General features: G+C 45.3%; 1 protein-coding gene across 1 annotated transcript in view; it reads left to right on the top strand.

The window, feature by feature from the left end:
* Positions 1-18,873, top strand: part of LOC102308811 (E3 ubiquitin-protein ligase UBR2) — a gene marked incomplete at its 3' end in the record, with an annotated part of 57,229 nt that extends 38,356 nt beyond the window's left edge. Inside the window, 22 exon segments of the mRNA XM_042216711.1 lie at positions 2,374-2,504; positions 2,615-2,753; positions 2,902-2,964; positions 3,192-3,312; positions 3,393-3,500; positions 5,694-5,782; positions 9,963-10,061; positions 10,451-10,614; positions 12,122-12,221; positions 12,310-12,438; positions 12,605-12,788; positions 12,868-12,929; positions 13,022-13,132; positions 13,209-13,274; positions 13,400-13,516; positions 14,760-14,820; positions 14,906-15,030; positions 16,488-16,540; positions 16,657-16,759; positions 16,847-16,895; positions 16,977-17,131; positions 18,771-18,873. Coding sequence (XP_042072645.1) covers positions 2,374-2,504; positions 2,615-2,753; positions 2,902-2,964; positions 3,192-3,312; positions 3,393-3,500; positions 5,694-5,782; positions 9,963-10,061; positions 10,451-10,614; positions 12,122-12,221; positions 12,310-12,438; positions 12,605-12,788; positions 12,868-12,929; positions 13,022-13,132; positions 13,209-13,274; positions 13,400-13,516; positions 14,760-14,820; positions 14,906-15,030; positions 16,488-16,540; positions 16,657-16,759; positions 16,847-16,895; positions 16,977-17,131; positions 18,771-18,873 — 2,332 coding nt within the window.
* Positions 18,874-19,019: the final 146 nt, after the last annotated feature.

Below are 19,019 nucleotides of genomic sequence, written 5' to 3'. Positions count from 1 at the left end.
GTGACTGTCTGTGACTCTCTGTCTGATTCTCTGTCTGTGACTCTCTGTCTCTGACCCTCTCTGTGACTCTGTCTGTGACTCTCTTTAACTATGTGACTCTGTCTGTGACTCTCTGTCTGTGACTCTGTCTCGAGTTTACAGTCATGCTGGCTCTTCCCACCATCTTAATGATACTCCTGCAGGGACAGACACACTGACACATATGACAAACACTCGACAAACTCTTGGCTTGTTCTCCTCATCATCAGTGCGTGTGACGTGATATTGTCGGCATGGCAACATGTTTCATTTAGAAGAATACCACAGTGGCTCTTTGTGAAGTGCCCGCAGGTACAAACGGCTGCCTCTGTGTGATGACGGCATTGTGGACGGTATGTTAGCACCTTAACCATCTGTGGCTCTGTCCGTCGGTCTGACTTAATGTTTGTTAAATTATTGTTAAGTAAAAACCTTCCTGCCGTGAACAGAATTAGAAAATCAAGCAAATTGAGCAGAGCTGATGACATGACCCCATCTGTCTGTGACTCCCCCCCCCCCCCCGTTGCTCAGTCTGAACGTGATTAATGTTCAGATCATTCTCCAGAGAGCAGGTGTTCAGGTGAAACTTAGTTTTCTGAAGCGAGGATTAGCTGGTAAGCGACGCTGAGTCACCTGTGGTCAGACAGTTTGTACGGAGGGGAATTTTTCTTCCTTGTCCCTGCTTGATTATGTAGGGCCTGGACCTGTGAGACTATGCTACCTCAGGAGTGTTTATACAGACTCTCCAGTTGTTTGGCCTTCTGTCCACACAGTGAGTGGAATTTACAAAGGTCAGTTTTTATGTTCCCTAATTTGGGCCATTTCTGTTAATGATTCAACTTCTACCTCGCAGAGCATGGCGCTCTTTAATGCCCAATCAACGACAAATAAAATGTTCTTGTTGAACAATTTTATTCTTTCCAAAAAAACCCTGGATTTCTTATTTCTAACTGAAACCTGGCAGCGCGATGGTGAGTACTCATCCCTCATCGAGCTTTGCCCGGGCGGGTACTCCTTCATCAGCCAGCCTTGGACGTCCGGTCAAGGAGGTCATCTCACTGCAGTGTTTGGAAGCCGGTTTGACTGTCGCTCAGTAATGGTCCGACATTTTTCATCATTCTATCAGGAGCCTTGATGTAACTTTTGACTCAGCTCTGACTTTGGAGGCTCATGTTAAATCTCTGGTCTGCTCCTGTTTTTACCATTTAAGAAACATTGCTAAGCTGAGTACCATTGAGTCACGCTCTGAACTGGAAATAATCATTCATGCATTTGTCTCATCTCGTTTGGACTATTGTAATTCCTTGTTCACCTGTTTATGTAATGCCTCTTTGGAATATCTGCAGGGTGCTCAGAATGCTGCAGCAAAGCTTCAGACCAAGCCTTCCAAGTAATGCCACACCCCTGCTGATGTAGCTGCACTAGCTCCCCATAATATTCAGAGTCCACTTTAAGATTATGATTTTGACATTCAGGGCTCTACATGGACAAGCACCAACATACATCAGTGATGTTTTACATCCGTACATCCTCAGGTCTCTGAGGTCATGTGATCAGGGCTTGCTGGTTGTCGAGCACACGAGGCTGAAAACAAAAGGCGACAAACTTTTTGTAACTGTGGTCCCCAGACTGTGGAACTCTCTCCCTTTGAGCCTGAGATCTGTGGACTCAGTGGTCTCTTTTAAAAAACAGCTAAAAACTCATCTTTTTAAACTTGCTTTTGGTTGATTTTTGTTTTTATGTTTTAGCTTCTGTGAAGCACTTTGTGATTTTATCTTGAAAGGTGCTGTATAAATAAAAATTTCTTTACTTACTTATTCACTTTCAGCAGACCTGAGCGCTGATAAGTTGTCCTCTGAGAGCTCCCCGATTAAAACATTAAAAGGAGGTTCCTATTTGAGGAGGTTCCTATTTGAGGAGGTTCCTAAGCGTCTTTTCAGAGAATATAAAAGCAGCCATGCAAATATTTCCTCCGTTCCCTGGATCTTGTAGTTTGGATTTTATTTTTATTTTTGAGTGGCAGTAATCGTGGGTTGTTTTACTCTGTGTTGGATGGAAGGAAGAAGGATCTTCACAGCTGTGGTCTAAGGAGCTTGGAAAGAAAAACCATTTGACCCTAGAACTGAACAAGCTTCTCAGATGAGAGGTGAAACGTCTTCAAGCAACTTAAAGAAGTCCAGATGCCTTTTTCTTTCTTAGACTATGATGACAGGGATGACTGAGAACCTTCACAGACATACTTCACAGCTGTGGTTTGAGTGTGAGAGACTGATTAGAGGCTGGTGTGAACTGAGCTGGCTTAGGATGGTAACCCCGTCTCTCAGAGTGCTCACTCTGTGCTATTTGTCCTTCCAGGACCCCGTAGCTCAGCTACCCACTGACATGGTCGGCCGTGCGTTCAGTGTCTTTTTCATCATCCTGAAGTATGCCGTCGACCTGCTGACCTGGGAGCACGAGGACCTGCTCCCCGCAGGACTGCAGCCACCGTAGGCTCACTCTACCTTTACCTGAGACACGTGACAGTAAACGCGTCATACTGCAGCGTTCACACTGTGTGTGTGTGTGTGTGTGTGTGTGTGTGTGTGTCTGTGTGCAGGGAGCGAAAGGACACCTACTACTGCATGCTGTTCAATGATGAAGTGCACACGTACGAGCAGGTGATCTACACGCTGCAGAAAGCTGTCAGCTGCAGCCAGAAGGAGGCCGTGAGCTTCGCCACTACGGTGGATCGAGATGTCAGTACACACACACAGTAACACGCTTATAGGAACTCAGAAATGTGACAAGGAGCTTCTTGTTTTTCATGTTCTGGTGATTATTCTAAGAATCTGTTTTGTGTGTGTGTGTGTGTGTGTGTGTGTGTGTGTGTGCGTGCACGCGCAGGGCAGGAAGTCTGTTCGGTATGGAGACTTCCAGTTCTGTGAACAGGCCAAGTCCGTGATTGTGGTGAGTGTTTCCAAGTTTGGTAAATGACAGGAAGTCTTGAACTGATGTGGGGGGGGGTGCTGACGGTGCCTGCTTCAGGGACGTTCAATGTCGCACTCATTTACATTCACTGCCTTCTGGTTTTACTCATCACAGCAATTTAAGAAAACAAAGAATGTCTCACCTCCTCCTCTTCCTACATCCCCATCACCACCTCCTCTGCTCCTCCTCCTATCCTATCCCCTCAGAGAAACACCAGTCGTCAGTCAAAGCCTCTCCGGGTTCAGGTGATGCACTCGTCTGTCGTTGCTCATCAGTGTTTTGCTCTGAAGGCTCTGAGCTGGCTGGGTCAGATCATTCAGTACTCTGGTACGTGTGGACTTCATTACCCACAATTCCTCTGTGTGTGTCTCTGCTGCTGCATGTGGTGACTGTGGACTGTGTTTTAGACGGCCTGAGGAGGATCCTGTGTCAGGTAGGATTGCAGAAAGGTCCAGAGGGAGAGAACTCCTCGCTTGTCGACCGACTGATGCTCAACGACTCCAAGATGTGGAAAGGTAACCGCACGTACCGCTGCTAGTCATATGGCGCTCGAACGGCCACAGTCGTGAAGCCAACGGGTGTGAAACAGTTTGTGTTTATCTGTGAGTTGGTCCTTCAAAGGCACACAGCAGAGATACAGTCCCAATTAAATGTTTAAGACCACTTGAAAAGTGGCCAAAAGTCATATTTTGCATGGTTGGATCTTCACCAGGTTCCAACTAGAGCTTTAACATGCAGAAATGTGATTGAGACAAAACATTTGAGCATGCAGTTTATTGAAAACAACACAAACTGAAACGGGCTGTTTTACGGCTGATCAAAAGTTTCGGGCCACATGCCTTTAAAAGGACAAATCTGGGCACAAATGTGGATTCACTGTCATTTCCTGTCAGGTAGTCACACTGTCATGATGTTCTGATGGCAAAGGCAAACAAATGTTCCCTTTTTGAACGGGGTCGGGTTGTTGAACTGCATAAGCATGGTCTCTCACAGCACCGTCACTGCTGAGGTGGGACGCAGTGAGACAGTTATTTGGAATTCCTGAAATGATCCTGAGGTTTATGGAACAAAAGTCAAGTGGAAGACCCAAACAAATGTCATCAGCACTGAGCCTCAAAACACGTCTTCAAAGGCCTCGTCTCCATGGATGCCACAGAACTGACCGTTTTGACCAAACATGGGACATTGAAAGGTCCTCTAGCTAATCACATGAGCCTCTTTCACACCTTGGCTCATGTGATTAGGTAGAGGATCATTAGGGGGTCCATTGTCCCCTCTCGGGGGGTTACTCCCACAGGGCTTAAATCTGGGACTCTCCACCATTTGACCCTAGAACTGAAGAAGCTTCTCGGATGAGAGGTGAAACGTCTTCAAGCAACTTCCAGAAGTCCAGACACTTTTCTTTCCAAGCTCCTTAGACGATGAGAACAAATGTAACTTTGATGGTCCTGATGGTTTGCAGTGTTACTGCCATGATAAGCAGGTCTCACCTGAGGTGTTTACTACGCCCACAGTGAGGGGGCTCCATAATGATCTGGGGTGATTTTTCCTTCAATGGAACAACGGAGCTTCAGGAGGTGCAGGGGTGGCAAATGGCTGCTGGCCATGTCCAGATGTTGCAGAGCGTCCTCGTGACTGAGGGCCCTCATCTGTGTGATAAACACTGGGTTTATCAGCAGGACAACGCTACAATCCACCTCCCCTGCAGCGGTGCTGCAGACCACGCCCCGCCACACACATTAACCAGGTAAATACATATTTAAGCAGAATTTTGCAAATATCTATTTTTTTTTTAGCAGCATAGAGCTTTTTTTCCCAATTACTTTTTAAAAGTCAGGTCAAGGCTCCAAAAGCCCAAAGGCGATATGAGGGGGGCGGCTCACAACAGTTTTTGTTTGCTGGATCATTTTAGTTCAGCTTTCCTTTTGTTATATTTCTTTAAGAGTTCAAAATGTGTTAATTACATGAATAAAATGTAATTTTCTCTGTAGCACTTCATGGATTTCATAAGCAACACACCTTAGTTGCTCCGTGGATTCTTTTAAAAAGCAGTTAAAAACTTTTCTGTTCAAACAAGCCTTTTGTTGATCTACGTATTTTATATTCTTTACATTATTTACATTTGATCTTTTACATTGTGTATAATGTCTATTGATTGTATTGTTTATTTTAATATTTGTGTACAGCGCTTTGTGACTGCCTGTCTGTGAAAAGCGCTTAATAAATAAACTTTACTTACTTACTTTAGTTCACACAAAGCATAAAGGTTAAAAAAACAAACAAACAAACAATATATACAGTGTTATCTTCATTTTAGATTTAAAAAAGTATTTGCGGCTCCCAGTGTTTTCTTTTGCGTGGAAACCGGGTCCAAGTGGCTTTTTGGGTGTTAAAGTTTGCAGACCCCTGGTATAAGTTTTGTTTTTAGTAAACTGCATGCTCAAAGCATGTTATGTCTCACTCCCGTTTCTGCATGTTGAAGCTCTACTTGGAACTTGGAAGATCCAACAATGCAAAATAGGATTTTTGGCCATTTTTCAAGTGGTCTTAAACTCTCGATTGGCGCTGAATGTGACTGACAGGCACTCTAACTAGCTGAAGTTTGGATGCATGGCAGTCTCCTTGATCTGTTTGTTCATGGTGTGCGAGTTGATGAGCTGCAAGTAAATGCAAGCAAGTTGAGGTCAGCTGATCTGTCATGTTTGCAGGAGCGAGGAACATCTATCACCAGCTACTCATGAACAGCCTCCTCATGGACCTCAAGTACAAGAAGATCTTTGCCATCCAATTTGCCAAGGTAACACACCTGTGCAGTATACCTGACACCCGCCAGCCACTTCATTAGGTACACCTTGCTGGTACTGGTTGGTTCTCCTTTTTCTTTAAGAGCTGCTTCAATTCTTCACGGCTCAGATTGAGTAAGCTGCTGGAAACACTCAGAGAGGCTGGTCCATGTGGACACGGCATGATGAGAACTTCTGTTCCATCTGAGCACAGAGGAGCTCTGCTGCACTGAGATCTTTGACCGTGGAGGCCCTTATACAGCAAACTCACTGTCATATTTAAGACATGGTTGGTGGGAACATGACATCAGATCAGCAGTCTGAAACGCCAACAACCATCCCACGCTTAAAGTCTCTTAAATCACTTTCTTTCATTAATCTGATGTTCATTTTGAACTTCAGCTCGTCTGATATCTACATGTCTGAATACACTGAGCTGAAGCCCTGTGATTGCCTGATTACATATTTGCATTAAGCTGTTGAACAGGCATACCTAATAAAGTGGCTGGTGAGTGTATATACCTGATCGGAACACCCGTGACAGCTGTGGAGGTTTATATAGTCTGGGGGGGTTTATGCTAGTAGAATCTCGATGATCTGTGATTTCCTGGCAGCATCTGTTTCCTCAGTGCAACAGCCTAAAACCTCACCACATGACCTTGTTGGCTTGTTTACAGCTAAAATGAAAAACCTCATCCAGCCAGTCGTGTGTCGATTGAATTTTTAGATCCAAATAAATCAAAGTACCGTATTTCCCGGACTACAAAGCGCACCTAAATATTAGCCGCACAAGCTAAAATCAGGGGAAAATCCTGTTTTGTACATACATTAGCCGCACCTGACCAAAAGCTGCAGGTGTTTCAATGTTGACTTATCATATGTAAGAGAATATGCACAAAGGGAATTGTCAGGAAAGAGATGGCTGTTTGGAGATATCACTTTTATTAATATTTTGAAAAACAAGTTATGGGTACATATTTGCACATGTAGTACATAAGAGTAGCCTACAGCACACCAGAAAAATAGATTCGGACTACCTTTTAGGCTCAGGTGCAGTGACACAGCTTTAACAAGAAGAAAAGTCAGTCATTCACCATCTTTCTCTTCTTCCTGCGCACTAAAACCACCAAAGTCCTCTTCTCCAGTGTCGGATACAAACAGGCTCAGGATGGCTTCGTCATCCACTCTCCGCTTCTCTCCTTCGTTGTCAGTGTCAGAGTCGAACACCCTCAGAAGGGCCGTGGCGGTGTCCTCCTCTCCATCATGCAGCAGTCCAGCTCTTCAAAATCCGTTGGTGATCGTGGATGTTTTCACACTTTTCCACGCTGTCAGAATCCACCGGTGGAGTTGGGCATAACTTGCTTTTTGGGCATAACTTGCAAGTTTATCGCCGCTCATCATCCACGACTCCCGCTGAACGCGTACCGCTACTTTGAAGTTTGTTTTTCGCGCTACTTCGTACGGCACTACGTTGCCTGGCGGACGGACATGTGACTAACATACCACTCTTGAACCCCGATCCTTCCGCCAGGCAACGTAGTGCCGTACAACAGCGGAACACACAAAACAAATCGTCTTACGATATGACAAAAATCACGGACAATCCATAGAAAAGCCGCACCTGACTAAAAGCCGCAGGGTTCAAAGCTTGTGCAAAAAGTAGCGGCTTATATCCCGACGTTTACGGTACTCAAAAAGATCCTCTGGAGTGAACTTTGTTCATTGAAACAGACTTTACTAAACAGTGTCATATAAACAACAAAACAGAACGTCACAATACACAGAACAGCAAGACATCACAAAGTAGAACAGAGCAACCCTGAGGTGTAGAGCCTTCATGCTCATGTAGCAGACAAAAACAACAGAGAAAAGGGGTTACGCTGCCAAAAATAAACCATAAATCTCATTAATTTGGGGTTTTTCTCACTTTGGAAAGTGTGTCCTGTCAAAGAGCGCCATAATTCACATTAACCCCTCCATGAACTGCTGTCTTAGTGTGGTAGACTAGTTTGTTTGTCCTAGGGAACCCAGGGGCTATGTTCTCAGGGCCTTTTGCCTCCTAGTAGGGTTTCCCATGGCAAATTGGTCCTGTGTCAGGAACCAGGCAAAGAGATATTCAAAAGACCCTTATGAGTTTAACAACAAGGGAGTTCACCCTGCCTGGGATACGGTTACTGGGACCCCGTCCTGGAGCCAGGCCTGGGAAGTGTGTCCAATGGGAGAACGCCAGGTGGCCAGGCCTTAGCTCAAAAGGCCCGGCTGGGTGCACCCGACACCCGACGTAGGCCTGCACCAGCCCCATGGGGTGCCGTAGAGGTCTGGTGCAGTGTGTGCTAATGGCAAGAGATCCTGACCGATCGATCCCCGAGTTTGGCGTTCGGGACACGGAACATCATCCCTCTGGTGGAGAAGGAGTATGCGAGGTTGAGATGTACCGGCTAGATATAGTCAGGCTCACCTCAACACACAGCTTGGGCTCTAGAACCTGTCTCCTAGAGAGGGGCTGTACTCTGTTCCAGTCTGGAGTTGCCTTTAGTAAGAGACAGTGTGTTGATGTGGGTATCTTGGGCCCTGTATGTTGGATTTTTTCCCAGTAGACCAGACACCTTCAGGTTGGGGAGTCTTTGGGTGGGGTGCTCGAGGTGCTCCATCTGGAGACTCAACACTCATATGAGCAATTGACAGTGAGACTTAGAGGGGCGTCATTGGGAGGAACGGCCTGCCTGGTCTGAACTCAAGTGGTGTTCTGTTACTTGTCTATAACAAACACCATGTTCAAACGGCGTCTGTAAATGCACATGGCAGCAGGGACACCCTAGGTTGATGATCAATGCTGTAATCGTATCATCGGATCTGCAGGTGTATATTCTGGATACACGGGTGAAAAGAGCTGCTGAGGTGTCAACTGATCACCTCCTGGTGGTGAGTTGGATCAGGTTGTAGGTTAGGACTGTGGACAGGCTTGCCTCACTTAAACATATAGTGAGAGTGCAATGTGAATGCCTGGCACAGTCTGTGAGCTCTTGAACTCTTACTTCCAACTGAGCCATCAGGCTGAAGAACAATCCTATTGGCCTTTGTTAGCCTGCGGGACTTCACAGACAGCTGATGGGTACCGGAAGGTAAAGCGGAACACTTATCCGGGCAGTGGCTGAAGCAAAAACTTGGGTGTGGGAGGAGTTCAGTAAGGTCAATGACTTTCCTTGAAAGCGATTCTGGCAAACCATCAGGTGACGCGGGAACGGAAAGCAGCGCTCTACCCGCACTGTAGAGCGCTGCTGACTGAGGATATAGTTGGACGATGGAAGGAATACTTCCAGGACCTCCTTAATCCCACTGATACAACTTCTGTAGAGGAAGCAGCAAATGGGGGTGGTGAGTCATCCATCACTGGAGGCGAGGTCACTGAGGCAGGTAAACGACTCCTTGATGGCAGAGCCCCTGGGGTGGATGAGGTTTGCTGTGAGTTTCTGAAGGCTCAGATGTTGTAGGGCTGTGTTGGACACATCTCTACAGTGTTGCATGGAGATGTAGGGCAGTACCTCTGGATTGGCAGACTGGTGGTTCTCAATTTGAAGGATAGGATGATATATCAGGATAAAAATTCACTGAAGTTAAAGATGCTGGTGATCACTCAGCTAGAAAATGAATCATTAAAAAGTCGACTGACAGAAAGACTTCAGTGATCAAAGCACGTATGTCCACATATTATTCACAGGAATCGGTCTTCGGACTGAAAATAACCCTCAGGTGGGAAACAAATAATTTAAAATGGGTCATGCTGAGCTGATCGCCTAAAGCTGCTGCTGATCTTGATTAAAGAACCAGTCGCTGCTGTGCATGTGCTGTGTTAAGGTCAGGTTTACAGAACTAACAGAAGTCTTGATACACTTTTCTTTTGTGAGCTGTCTTAAAAATATCAGAGTTTTAGCGACAGGTTTTTAAAGGAGTCAGTGTGTGGGTGGTGGTGGGGTGTTGGGCGGACAGCAGCGACCTCTGACCCAGAGGTGAAATGTCGTCCCTCCAGAACTACAGACGCCTACAGACAGATTTTATGGAGGACGACCACGAGCGAGTGGTGTCAGTGACGTCGCTGTCTGTCCAGCTCTTCACCGTCCCGACCATGGTGAGTACTCCTCCTGCACCTCCACACAACTCTCTCTCTCTGTGTCCCCCTCTCTCTCCCGCTGCTAGAATTACGAACGCTTGCAGAGCGACTATGTGAAAGACGACCACGGCCGTGAGTTCTCCATCACTGACCTGTCAGTGCAAATGTTCACCGTACCATCACTGGTGAGTTCAGGTGGCTGCCACCGGAGTAGATGCCATCCCACCGGCTGAGTTGTTTAAAGTGGGTGCTTCACCCTCAGGTGGAACGGATGTCAGACATCACTGAAAAAATGTTATGATCTAAAGTCATCCCTGAAGTTTCATTGAAAGCTGATTAGTTGATAATCAATAATTATAACAGATATAATTATTATTAATATATTATGTATTAATAATAATCAGATCAATCACCTTTAAAGTTTAGTTCTTCAGAATCCACCAAAATAAATGTCACAAGCAAAGAAACACAGATCGAAATGATAACAGGCCCAACACTGAACATGAGGAACGACACATCTGTACGTGTGTGGGGGTGTGTGTGTGTTGGTGTGTGGGTCTCAAATGTTTTGCAGGCCCGGATGCTGATGGTGGAGGAGAACCTGATGACCACCATCATCAGGACCTTTGTGGATCACCTCCGCCACAGAGACCCGCAGGGGCGCTTCCAGTTCGACCGCTACACCGCCCAGCAGGCCTTCAAGTTCGGGAGAGTCCAGAGCCTCATTGGTGACCTCAAGTGAGCCCCAGTTAGAGGTTATGAAGAGCCAGTTAGAGGTTATGAAGGCCAGTTGGAGGTTATGAAGAGCCAGTTAGAGGTTATGAAGGCCAGTTAGAGGTTATGAAGAGCCAGTTAGAGGTTATGAATGCCAGTTGGAGGTTATGAATGCCAGTAGAGGTTATGAAGGCCAGTTGGAGGTTATGAAGAGCCAGTTAGAGGTTATGAAGGCCAGTTGGAGGTTATGAAGAGCCAGTTAGAGGTTATGAAGGCCAGTTGGAGGTTATGAAGAGCCAGTTAGAGGTTATGAAGGCCAGTTGGAGGTTATGAAGAGCCAGTTAGAGGTTATGAAGAGCCAGTTAGAGGTTATGAAGAGCCAGTTAGAGGTTATGAATGCCAGTTGGAGGTTATGAAGCCAGTTGGAGGTTATGAGGCCAGTTAGAGGTTATGAAGTGCCAGTTAGAGGTTATGAATGCCAGTTGGAGGTTATGAAGGCCAGTTAGAGTTATGAAGGCCAGTTGGAGGTTATGAAAGAGTAGTAAACCAGTTGGAGGTTATGAAGAGCCAGTTAGAGGTTATGAAGGCCAGTTGGAGGTTATGAATGCCAGTTGGAGGTTATGAAGAGCCAGTTGGAGGTTATGAAGAGCCAGTTAGAGGTTATGAAGAGCCAGTTAGAGGTTATGAAGGCCAGTTGAGGTTATGAAGAGCCAAGGTTATGAAGAGCCAGTTAGAGGTTATGAAGGCCAGTTAGAGGTTATGAATGCCAGTTAGAGGTTATGAATGCCAGTTGGAGGTTATGAAGGCCAGTTAGAGGTTATGAATGCCAGTTAGAGGTTATGAGCCAGTTAGAGGTTATGAAGAGCCAGTTAGAGGTTATGAAGGCCAGTTGGAGGTTATGAAGAGCCAGTTAGAGGTTATGAAGAGCCAGTTAGAGGTTATGAAGAGCCAGTTAGAGGTTATGAAGAGCCAGTTAGAGGTTATGAAGGCCAGTTGGAGGTTATGAAGAGCCAGTTAGAGGTTATGAAGGCCAGTTGGAGGTTATGAAGAGCCAGTTAGAGGTTATGAAGGCCAGTTAGAGGTTATGAAGAGCCAGTTAGAGGTTATGAATGCCAGTTGGAGGTTATGAATGCCAGTTAGAGGTTATGAATGCCAGTTGGAGGTTATGAAGGCCAGTTGGAGGTTATGAAGGCCAGTTAGAGGTTATGAAGAGCCAGTTAGAGGTTATGAAGGCCAGTTGGAGGTTATGAAGAGCCAGTTAGAGGTTATGAAGGCCAGTTGGAGGTTATGAAGAGCCAGTTGGAGGTTATGAAGAGCCAGTTGGAGGTTATGAAGAGCCAGTTAGAGGTTAGTTGGAGACTAAACAGAGACTGGTTCTTGTGCGATGACCCTACACTGTGTATGCAGGGTACCCATGAATCCTGTTCTGTAGCTTGATGAATCTTCTTTCACAAGTGTAAACGCTGTGGGTGTGTGTCGTGTTTTATGATAAAACCAGGCCTGCCAGTGTAACCAGTGCTTCTACATGCAGGTATGTCCTGATCAGCCCTCCGTCCAAGTGGAGCGATCAGCTCAGACTCAAGTTTCTAGAAGGTTTCTACGCTTTTCTGGAGCTGCTCAAGTGCATGCAGGTAACATGGAGACAGTGTGAGGTTTACCTGTACAGGTGCAGCCCGAACATCTCTGAGCCTGTCTGTCTGTGAACCCACCTCCCTGCAGGGCATGGACCCAGTGGTGAGACAGGTGGGGCAGCATATTGAGATGGAGCCTGAGTGGGAGGCAGCGTTCACGCTGCAGATGAAGCTGACAAACATCATCACGATGATCCAGGAATGGTGCTCCACTGATGTGAGACAACACACTGAACACGCTACATGTAACATTACAAATGTCACCTTTTATGTTCCTACAGTTTATTTTTTGTTTTCTGGATCAATAATCTGATCAGTTTTAAATAAACAGATTGATTGAGTGAGCCATCCAAGCCTTTTCTTTGCTCCTTTTTGTGTGTCAGGAGCGTGTGCTGATCGAGGCCTACAAGAAGTGTCTGAGCGCTCTCAGTCACTGTCATAACAGCCTTCCAGATGGTGAGCAGCCAATCAGCTTGAGCCTGGCAGGCCACAGCGTGGAAACATTCAGGTATCAGGTGTCTCAGGAAAAAGTCTCCATACACCTGCCGGTCTGCAGGCTGCTGGCAGGTAAACACACACACACATTTTAAAAGTCACACCATCTGTCTCCACGTCCTGTTTGAAGTTGTATCAATCACCTCCTCAGGTCTGCACATCCTCCTCAGCAGAACAGAGGTGGCGTCTCATTTCCCTGAGCAGCTCCCATTGGTCAGTAACAGATTATTATTGTGATCCCTGATTGGAAACGCCATTTTCCAACCAGTTTGATTCATTGATTGTTAATGCCACGTGTCCCTCAGGGTGAACTAAGCCCCCCCCTTCTGATTGAACTCCCCCTCCGTTGCCTGGTGCTCTGTGCCCAGGTGCATGCTGGGATGTGGAGGAGGAACGGATTCTCACTGATTAATCAGGTGAGTTCTAACCTGTTAATCTATGCTGAAGAGATCAATGCTGATTAGCTAAGTTTTTTGCTGTTTGTTGTTTCAGATTTATTATTACCACAATGTAAAGTGTCGAGTCGAGATGTTCGACAAAGACATCATCATGCTACAGGTACAACTCGCCTCTACTGACGCTCCACTTATTCTACCAGTGCTGATTCAGCAGCAATAATGCCTCTGTGAAGCGTTGGTGCAGACTCTCTGCTCACGCTTGCTGCTGTTTTTGGTTGGGTGCAGGCAGGGGCGTCCATGATGGATCCAAACCACTTCCTGATGATTGTTCTGAGTCGATTTGAAGTGTTTCACGTTTTCAGCACCGCTGACATCAGGAAAAGATACAGAGAGGCCAACAAGGTCAGTCCTCTTCTGTTGTCAAGACGCCATGATGTTACTGCTAAGCTTATCGGCCTGTTAAGGTTCACATAATTGAGGAAGGAGAGTACAAACAACCAGGTCCAGAAGATCTTGGTCAAACAATTGATTTTAATGAATACACGCGTGGGAAGACCATTCTGTACGCAGACAGGGATTGATCTTCGACTTAATCAAAGCATACACAGATTTTTATAGCATCAGGGTTTGAATTAATCGACGCCCCTTCATACGTCACAGACAGAATATATACATACGTCAAATCAAAACCACAATGACTTTTAACACAGTTTAAAGAACGTTGTCTTCTATCTTCATGGCCGGTACTTCCTGTCACTGCCGGATGCTCTCTTGTCATCTTGACACCTCAGCAGCAGTTCTGCGACAAACTGCTCTTTTGCAACCCCAAGCAAAACATGATTAAACTTCCACCTATAAATGATTCTCTCTAACTGAGTTGGTTTGTGTGTGTGTGTGTGTGTGTGTGTGTGTGATGTGTTGCCTTCATGCTCTCTCAATTCACCCGTTGCACTTCTGACCTTTTACCAGACCAGAGGCTCATCCTTATGTGTAATAACCTAACTGAAACTACATGTACTATGTTGAATAAATGTTTTAATCAAGAACCTCTACTAAAAGCTTAGTAAAAGAATATAAAAGTATAACAGACAATTTGAATAACCTAGTTATTCAAATAGCCTCGTCTAACCTGCTCAGAATAACTTTCGGTTTCAGTCCTGCAACTCTCTGCAACTTCCTGTCAACTGCAACTTAGTCTTTCTAAAAGACACACACACACTGTTTAAACCTCCGAATACAATATCAATGCTGCAGATTATATTATTAATGCAATGGTAATGATGATGATTATTTAACAATAGCAGTAAAATAATTTCCCTGCTCCACAGGCCCCACCCTCGACACAGATACATTTCCAAAGATTGTTATGTTAAAGCTCCTGCAGCGTCAGGTGATGCAAAGCTGCAGCAGATTAAATTCAGACACCTGCATGAACAGACAAGAAGTCAGATTTCGCAGCAGGTCGCTTTGACTTGTCTGTTTATTTGCACGTAACGAGAAATTAGAATCACATCTGCAGGTCAGACATTCACATTACGTCGCGTTTGACATTCAAGTCCTCAAAAATCCGTTTGCAATGTTGAATCTTTCGAGTTAAACGCTACAGGTGTACGACTGACTCCTCCCACTCTGTCCTGTGTTTCAGGACCTGGTCCAGCAGAACACTCTCATCGAGGAGATGCTTCATCTCATCATTATGGTGGTCGGTGAGTTTGTTTCCTCTGAAAATGAGTCAGAGAAGTCACCTTGTCCAGGTGCAACATTAGCACTGCCTCTGCATGTGTGTTACAGGTGAGCGGTACGTGGCGGGCGTTGGCCAGGTGGAGCCCTACGATGAGGTCAGAAGAGAAATCATCCACCTGCTGTCCATCAGACCGATGGCTCACAGCGAGCTTGCCAAGGCTCTACCTGAGAATGTGAGACCCTAACCTGTCTGTTAATGTTTTTTTAGTTATGCTATTACATATTTGTAAGTATTTGTGAGTTCTGCTTTAAAAAGTTTATTAACCCTCTGGGCTCGACGGACGCGTCGGCACATCCAAATCACATGACCAATTTAAGATGACTTTGCAACAAGATGCAGCCAACCCGAGTCTCCAAGTTTAAAGTCTAAGTGCGGACTTCAAACTATATACGAGTTTTTAAGTTGTGTTGATAGAACACGAAAAACCAGAGTCATGATCAAAAATATACCTGATGTTTTTTGCTGAATACTATCGGCACTCTCTGCTTGTGACCAAATAAAAGAAAGAAAAAGCACCGCTTTCCTATTGGTGGAAAAATGTACCATGTCAACCAATCACAAAATGATATGCCAACATGTGACAATTGGTTGTTTAGGAAGAAGGAGAGGTTTTAGGAGTGACAGCGGTGAGAGAGTGTTTAGACACAAGAGATTTGTGACATTCAGTGTGTTTGGAGTGTGTAGTAGATGTGTACTTTTATGTAGTTTGCAGTTTTATGCAGTTACCCTGTACTTTTGTGTAGTTCGTGTGTACTTTTGTGTAGTTGGTATGCAGTTTTGTGTAGTTTGTGGCTAGTTAGTGTGTACTTTTGTGTAGTGTGTGCAGTTTTAACTAGTTAGTGGGTAGTCTTGTGTTGTTGGTGTGCAGTTTTATGTACTTAGTGTGCAATTTTGTGTAGTTAGTCGACTGCTGAATGTCACAGTTGCTGCCAAAAAGCCACCAAAGGCAGATTACAGTGTAAACTGTCTCTCCAATACCTGCTGCTGTCTGGCCTGCAGGTATCAGGCTGTGATGTTCTCCTTTATCTTATAGTGGACACAAATTATATTTTGGAGTGGCGGAAATAATTTGTGTGGCATGATATTTGATGCAGAACAGCTGATTGTTCTTTGAATAGTTTGAAATGGTTTGAAATGGCCCACCTTGGCTGCATTTTTAGGTAAATAGATGCAAATAACTTGTGCATAGGTTATTAAAATGTACAGTTTATATTTGCATTTCAAATTACGAAAATGATTCATTAATGTTTGTGTTAGTTACAGCAAAAAATATAACCTTTTTTTCTACTCAGATTTTATGTTTTTTACCTGACTTTAGATCAGTTGTGTTAATACAACTGTAGTAGTTTGACTGTAAATTCAGACATGTGAGGTCGTGCTGAAAAGAATGATACCAAAACAAGGCAAGTCAAATCAAAATCAAAGGTAACCCCAGAGCGTTAAACTCAGACACTTTGTAAGGCTCGATCATACAAGATCTGCTGAACAGGTGAACCCTGACTTACCTGAGGCTAAAATGTTTTGTTTGTTTGCTATTCAGTGTTTCTGAGCGCAGGGAATTTACTGTTTTTACTTCTGTGCGCTGAAACATTTTTAGTTTGATGTAATAACCTGAGTTTGTGTCTTCAGGGGAACAAGGAGACGGGGCTGGAGAGAGTCATCGACAGCGTGGCTTCATTCAAGTCAGTCTTCCACCTCAAATATCATCAGTCCACCTTAAATACACGTGCATCCTTACAATTTCTCTTTGTTCTCTATGTTACAATAACTGCAGTACTGAGTGTATTTGTACTAACAGGAAACCAGGTGTGACAGGTAGAGGGCTGTATGAGCTCCGCCCTGAGTGGAACAGATACTTCAACCTGTACTTCCATCACTACAGCAGAGCTGACCAGTCAAAGGTACGCTCACTGATCTGGATGCGGATCAGAGCGTTATTGATTGGTGTACGTGTTGTTGCTATGGTAACGCTGCGTCCTGTGTTTCAGGCTGAGGAAGCTCAGAGAAAGCTGAGGAGACAGAGTGGCGAGGACACAGGTAAGCACACCTGTACAAAACACCAGCAGGAAGACTGATGGATGACATGGTCACCTTGGTAACGTGTCTTTGTGTGCATAGCCCTGCCCCCTCCCCCTCCCCCCCCCCTCTGCCCTCTCTTCGGCAGCCTGGTGAACCTCCTGCAATGTGATGCGCTGCTCGCCATAGAGGGCGCCGTGCTGCAGTGGGCCGTGGAGCCCAGCGGGGGGGGCTGGACTGAGTCCATGCTACAGAGGGTGAGTGTGTGTGTTTAGAATAGAGTAGCTCTTTATTGTCGTTGCACATGAAATAAAATGTAAATGAGGGAGCAGGAATAAATAAGCAACAGGAGGGACACACTGGAGAGGAGAGGTCTGGGAACCAGTCCAGAGACTTGGTCTGAACACAGTGTGAGTGGCCTGAGTGATGGGGGGGTTAGTCAGACCATGGGCCTTTCTCAATACGCAAGTCCGTACTCGGGTTACAGACTCACGATTTGTACAACTGGAACACCAGCGTACTTGATGATGTCACAGTTTTTACTGCTGTCACCTCTTAATTTAACTGTGAGTAATATGTTATGAAGCTGAACTTTCATCTCAGCCAAACCGATTTACTCAGGAACAAATAAAACACTGAAATAAACCAAACATTAACATTTAGAAGTGATCTACGTGACTTATATATCATGTTTAACCTGAGTAGCCAAAGACCGCAGGTGGTTTGAAAACGATCTGCCGGTAGTTCGCTGTTCCTGCTGGCTCTAGTGACCCTTGACCTCCCGGTCAGCTATCGAGCTGGTGGGTACAGACGTCTCTGAAAACGTCGGAGCACTTTTGCAAGTATGTGATGTTTTGATAAACAGAGCAGATATTTGAAGCTTACACAGCTACATTCTCGCCTGAAAGTATCTAAAAATTTTATTTTAAGAGTAATATTTAAATTTAAACGTTTTTAGCCGTGCTCCTCCGCCATTGCCATGTTTGAGCTTTGGACGAAATGCATTCTGGGATATTTAGCTGTACCAAGTACACACAAGTCACCGCCGATGTATGCTCGATAAAACTTGCGGAGCGAGAACACATCTGGGAATTTTTCACGTTCTCGGCTTGATGTGTACTTTGAATTGGAACAGTACTTGGTCTCCGACTGATGACATATCACGAGTCCACGAGTACTGTATTGTCCCCCTGGTAGGACGCTTGACCTGTTGGTGGCATTTGTAGAGTACAGATTGCAAACTTGCCTCATTAATGTCCCCAACAACGATATGGACAGATATGCTCTCTCTGCTGTTTACTAATAGTAAGTTGGAGGTGGTTGAGCGCTGAGCTAACGTTAGCATCAGGGGGATGTAAACAATGGTAACTATGGCTACCGTTAGCTTGCAAGGTAGATCAAAGGGACATGACATGACCTCTGAGTCCGGTGAGCAGTGACTGTTTATAGTTGTGTTCTTACGACTGTAGTCCTACAGCCCCTGCCATTACCTTTGTTGTGGTCCTGGTGGTGTAGGGTCCAGCCTGGTGACTCCACTGGGGCATCAGGGATGTTAGGATGGAGCCAGGATTCAGTTACACTCAGTAGACAACACTCCCAGACAACACGGTTGTAGTACATCTCTGATTGTAGCTCCTCTCTTTTGTTTGTGAGGGATCTGGTGTTGATGAGGAAGCTGGGTGAAAGCGGAGATTTGCGTTGCTGTTTTCGATAGTCAGCTCTGCGTCCCACTTTTGTTTTCTCGTGTGTTCATCAGTGTTAGATCAGGTGACCAGCTTTAATGGCTGACTGTAATCATCACTGTGATCTTCAGAAACACCTGTAGAGGCCGCCCTCTGTCCTAAATAAAATGAACATCAGATTCAAAGTGTGTGTGTGTTTGTACCTCACCTGCAGGTGCTCCACCTGGTGGGCATGGCTCTGCTGGAAGAGCAGCAGCAGCTGGAGAGCAGCAGCGGAGATGAAGATGTCACTTTCAACTACACCTGCAAGATCACACGTTAGTACACCTGTGTGTGTGTGTGTGTGTGTGTGTGTGTGTGTGTGTGTGTTTGTGTTTGTGTTTGTATTTGTATTTATTTATTTATTGTCATTGTCAGAGAACAATGAAATTGCATTTGGGGCTTCCGTACAACCCGTAAATAA

This window comes from Haplochromis burtoni, unplaced genomic scaffold, assembly GCF_018398535.1.
Source record: "Haplochromis burtoni strain Fernald_Lab_line unplaced genomic scaffold, NCSU_Asbu1 Contig_1207, whole genome shotgun sequence".
Taxonomy (NCBI): Eukaryota; Metazoa; Chordata; class Actinopteri; order Cichliformes; family Cichlidae; genus Haplochromis; species Haplochromis burtoni.
This window is presented reverse-complemented; position numbering and strand designations above follow the sequence as displayed.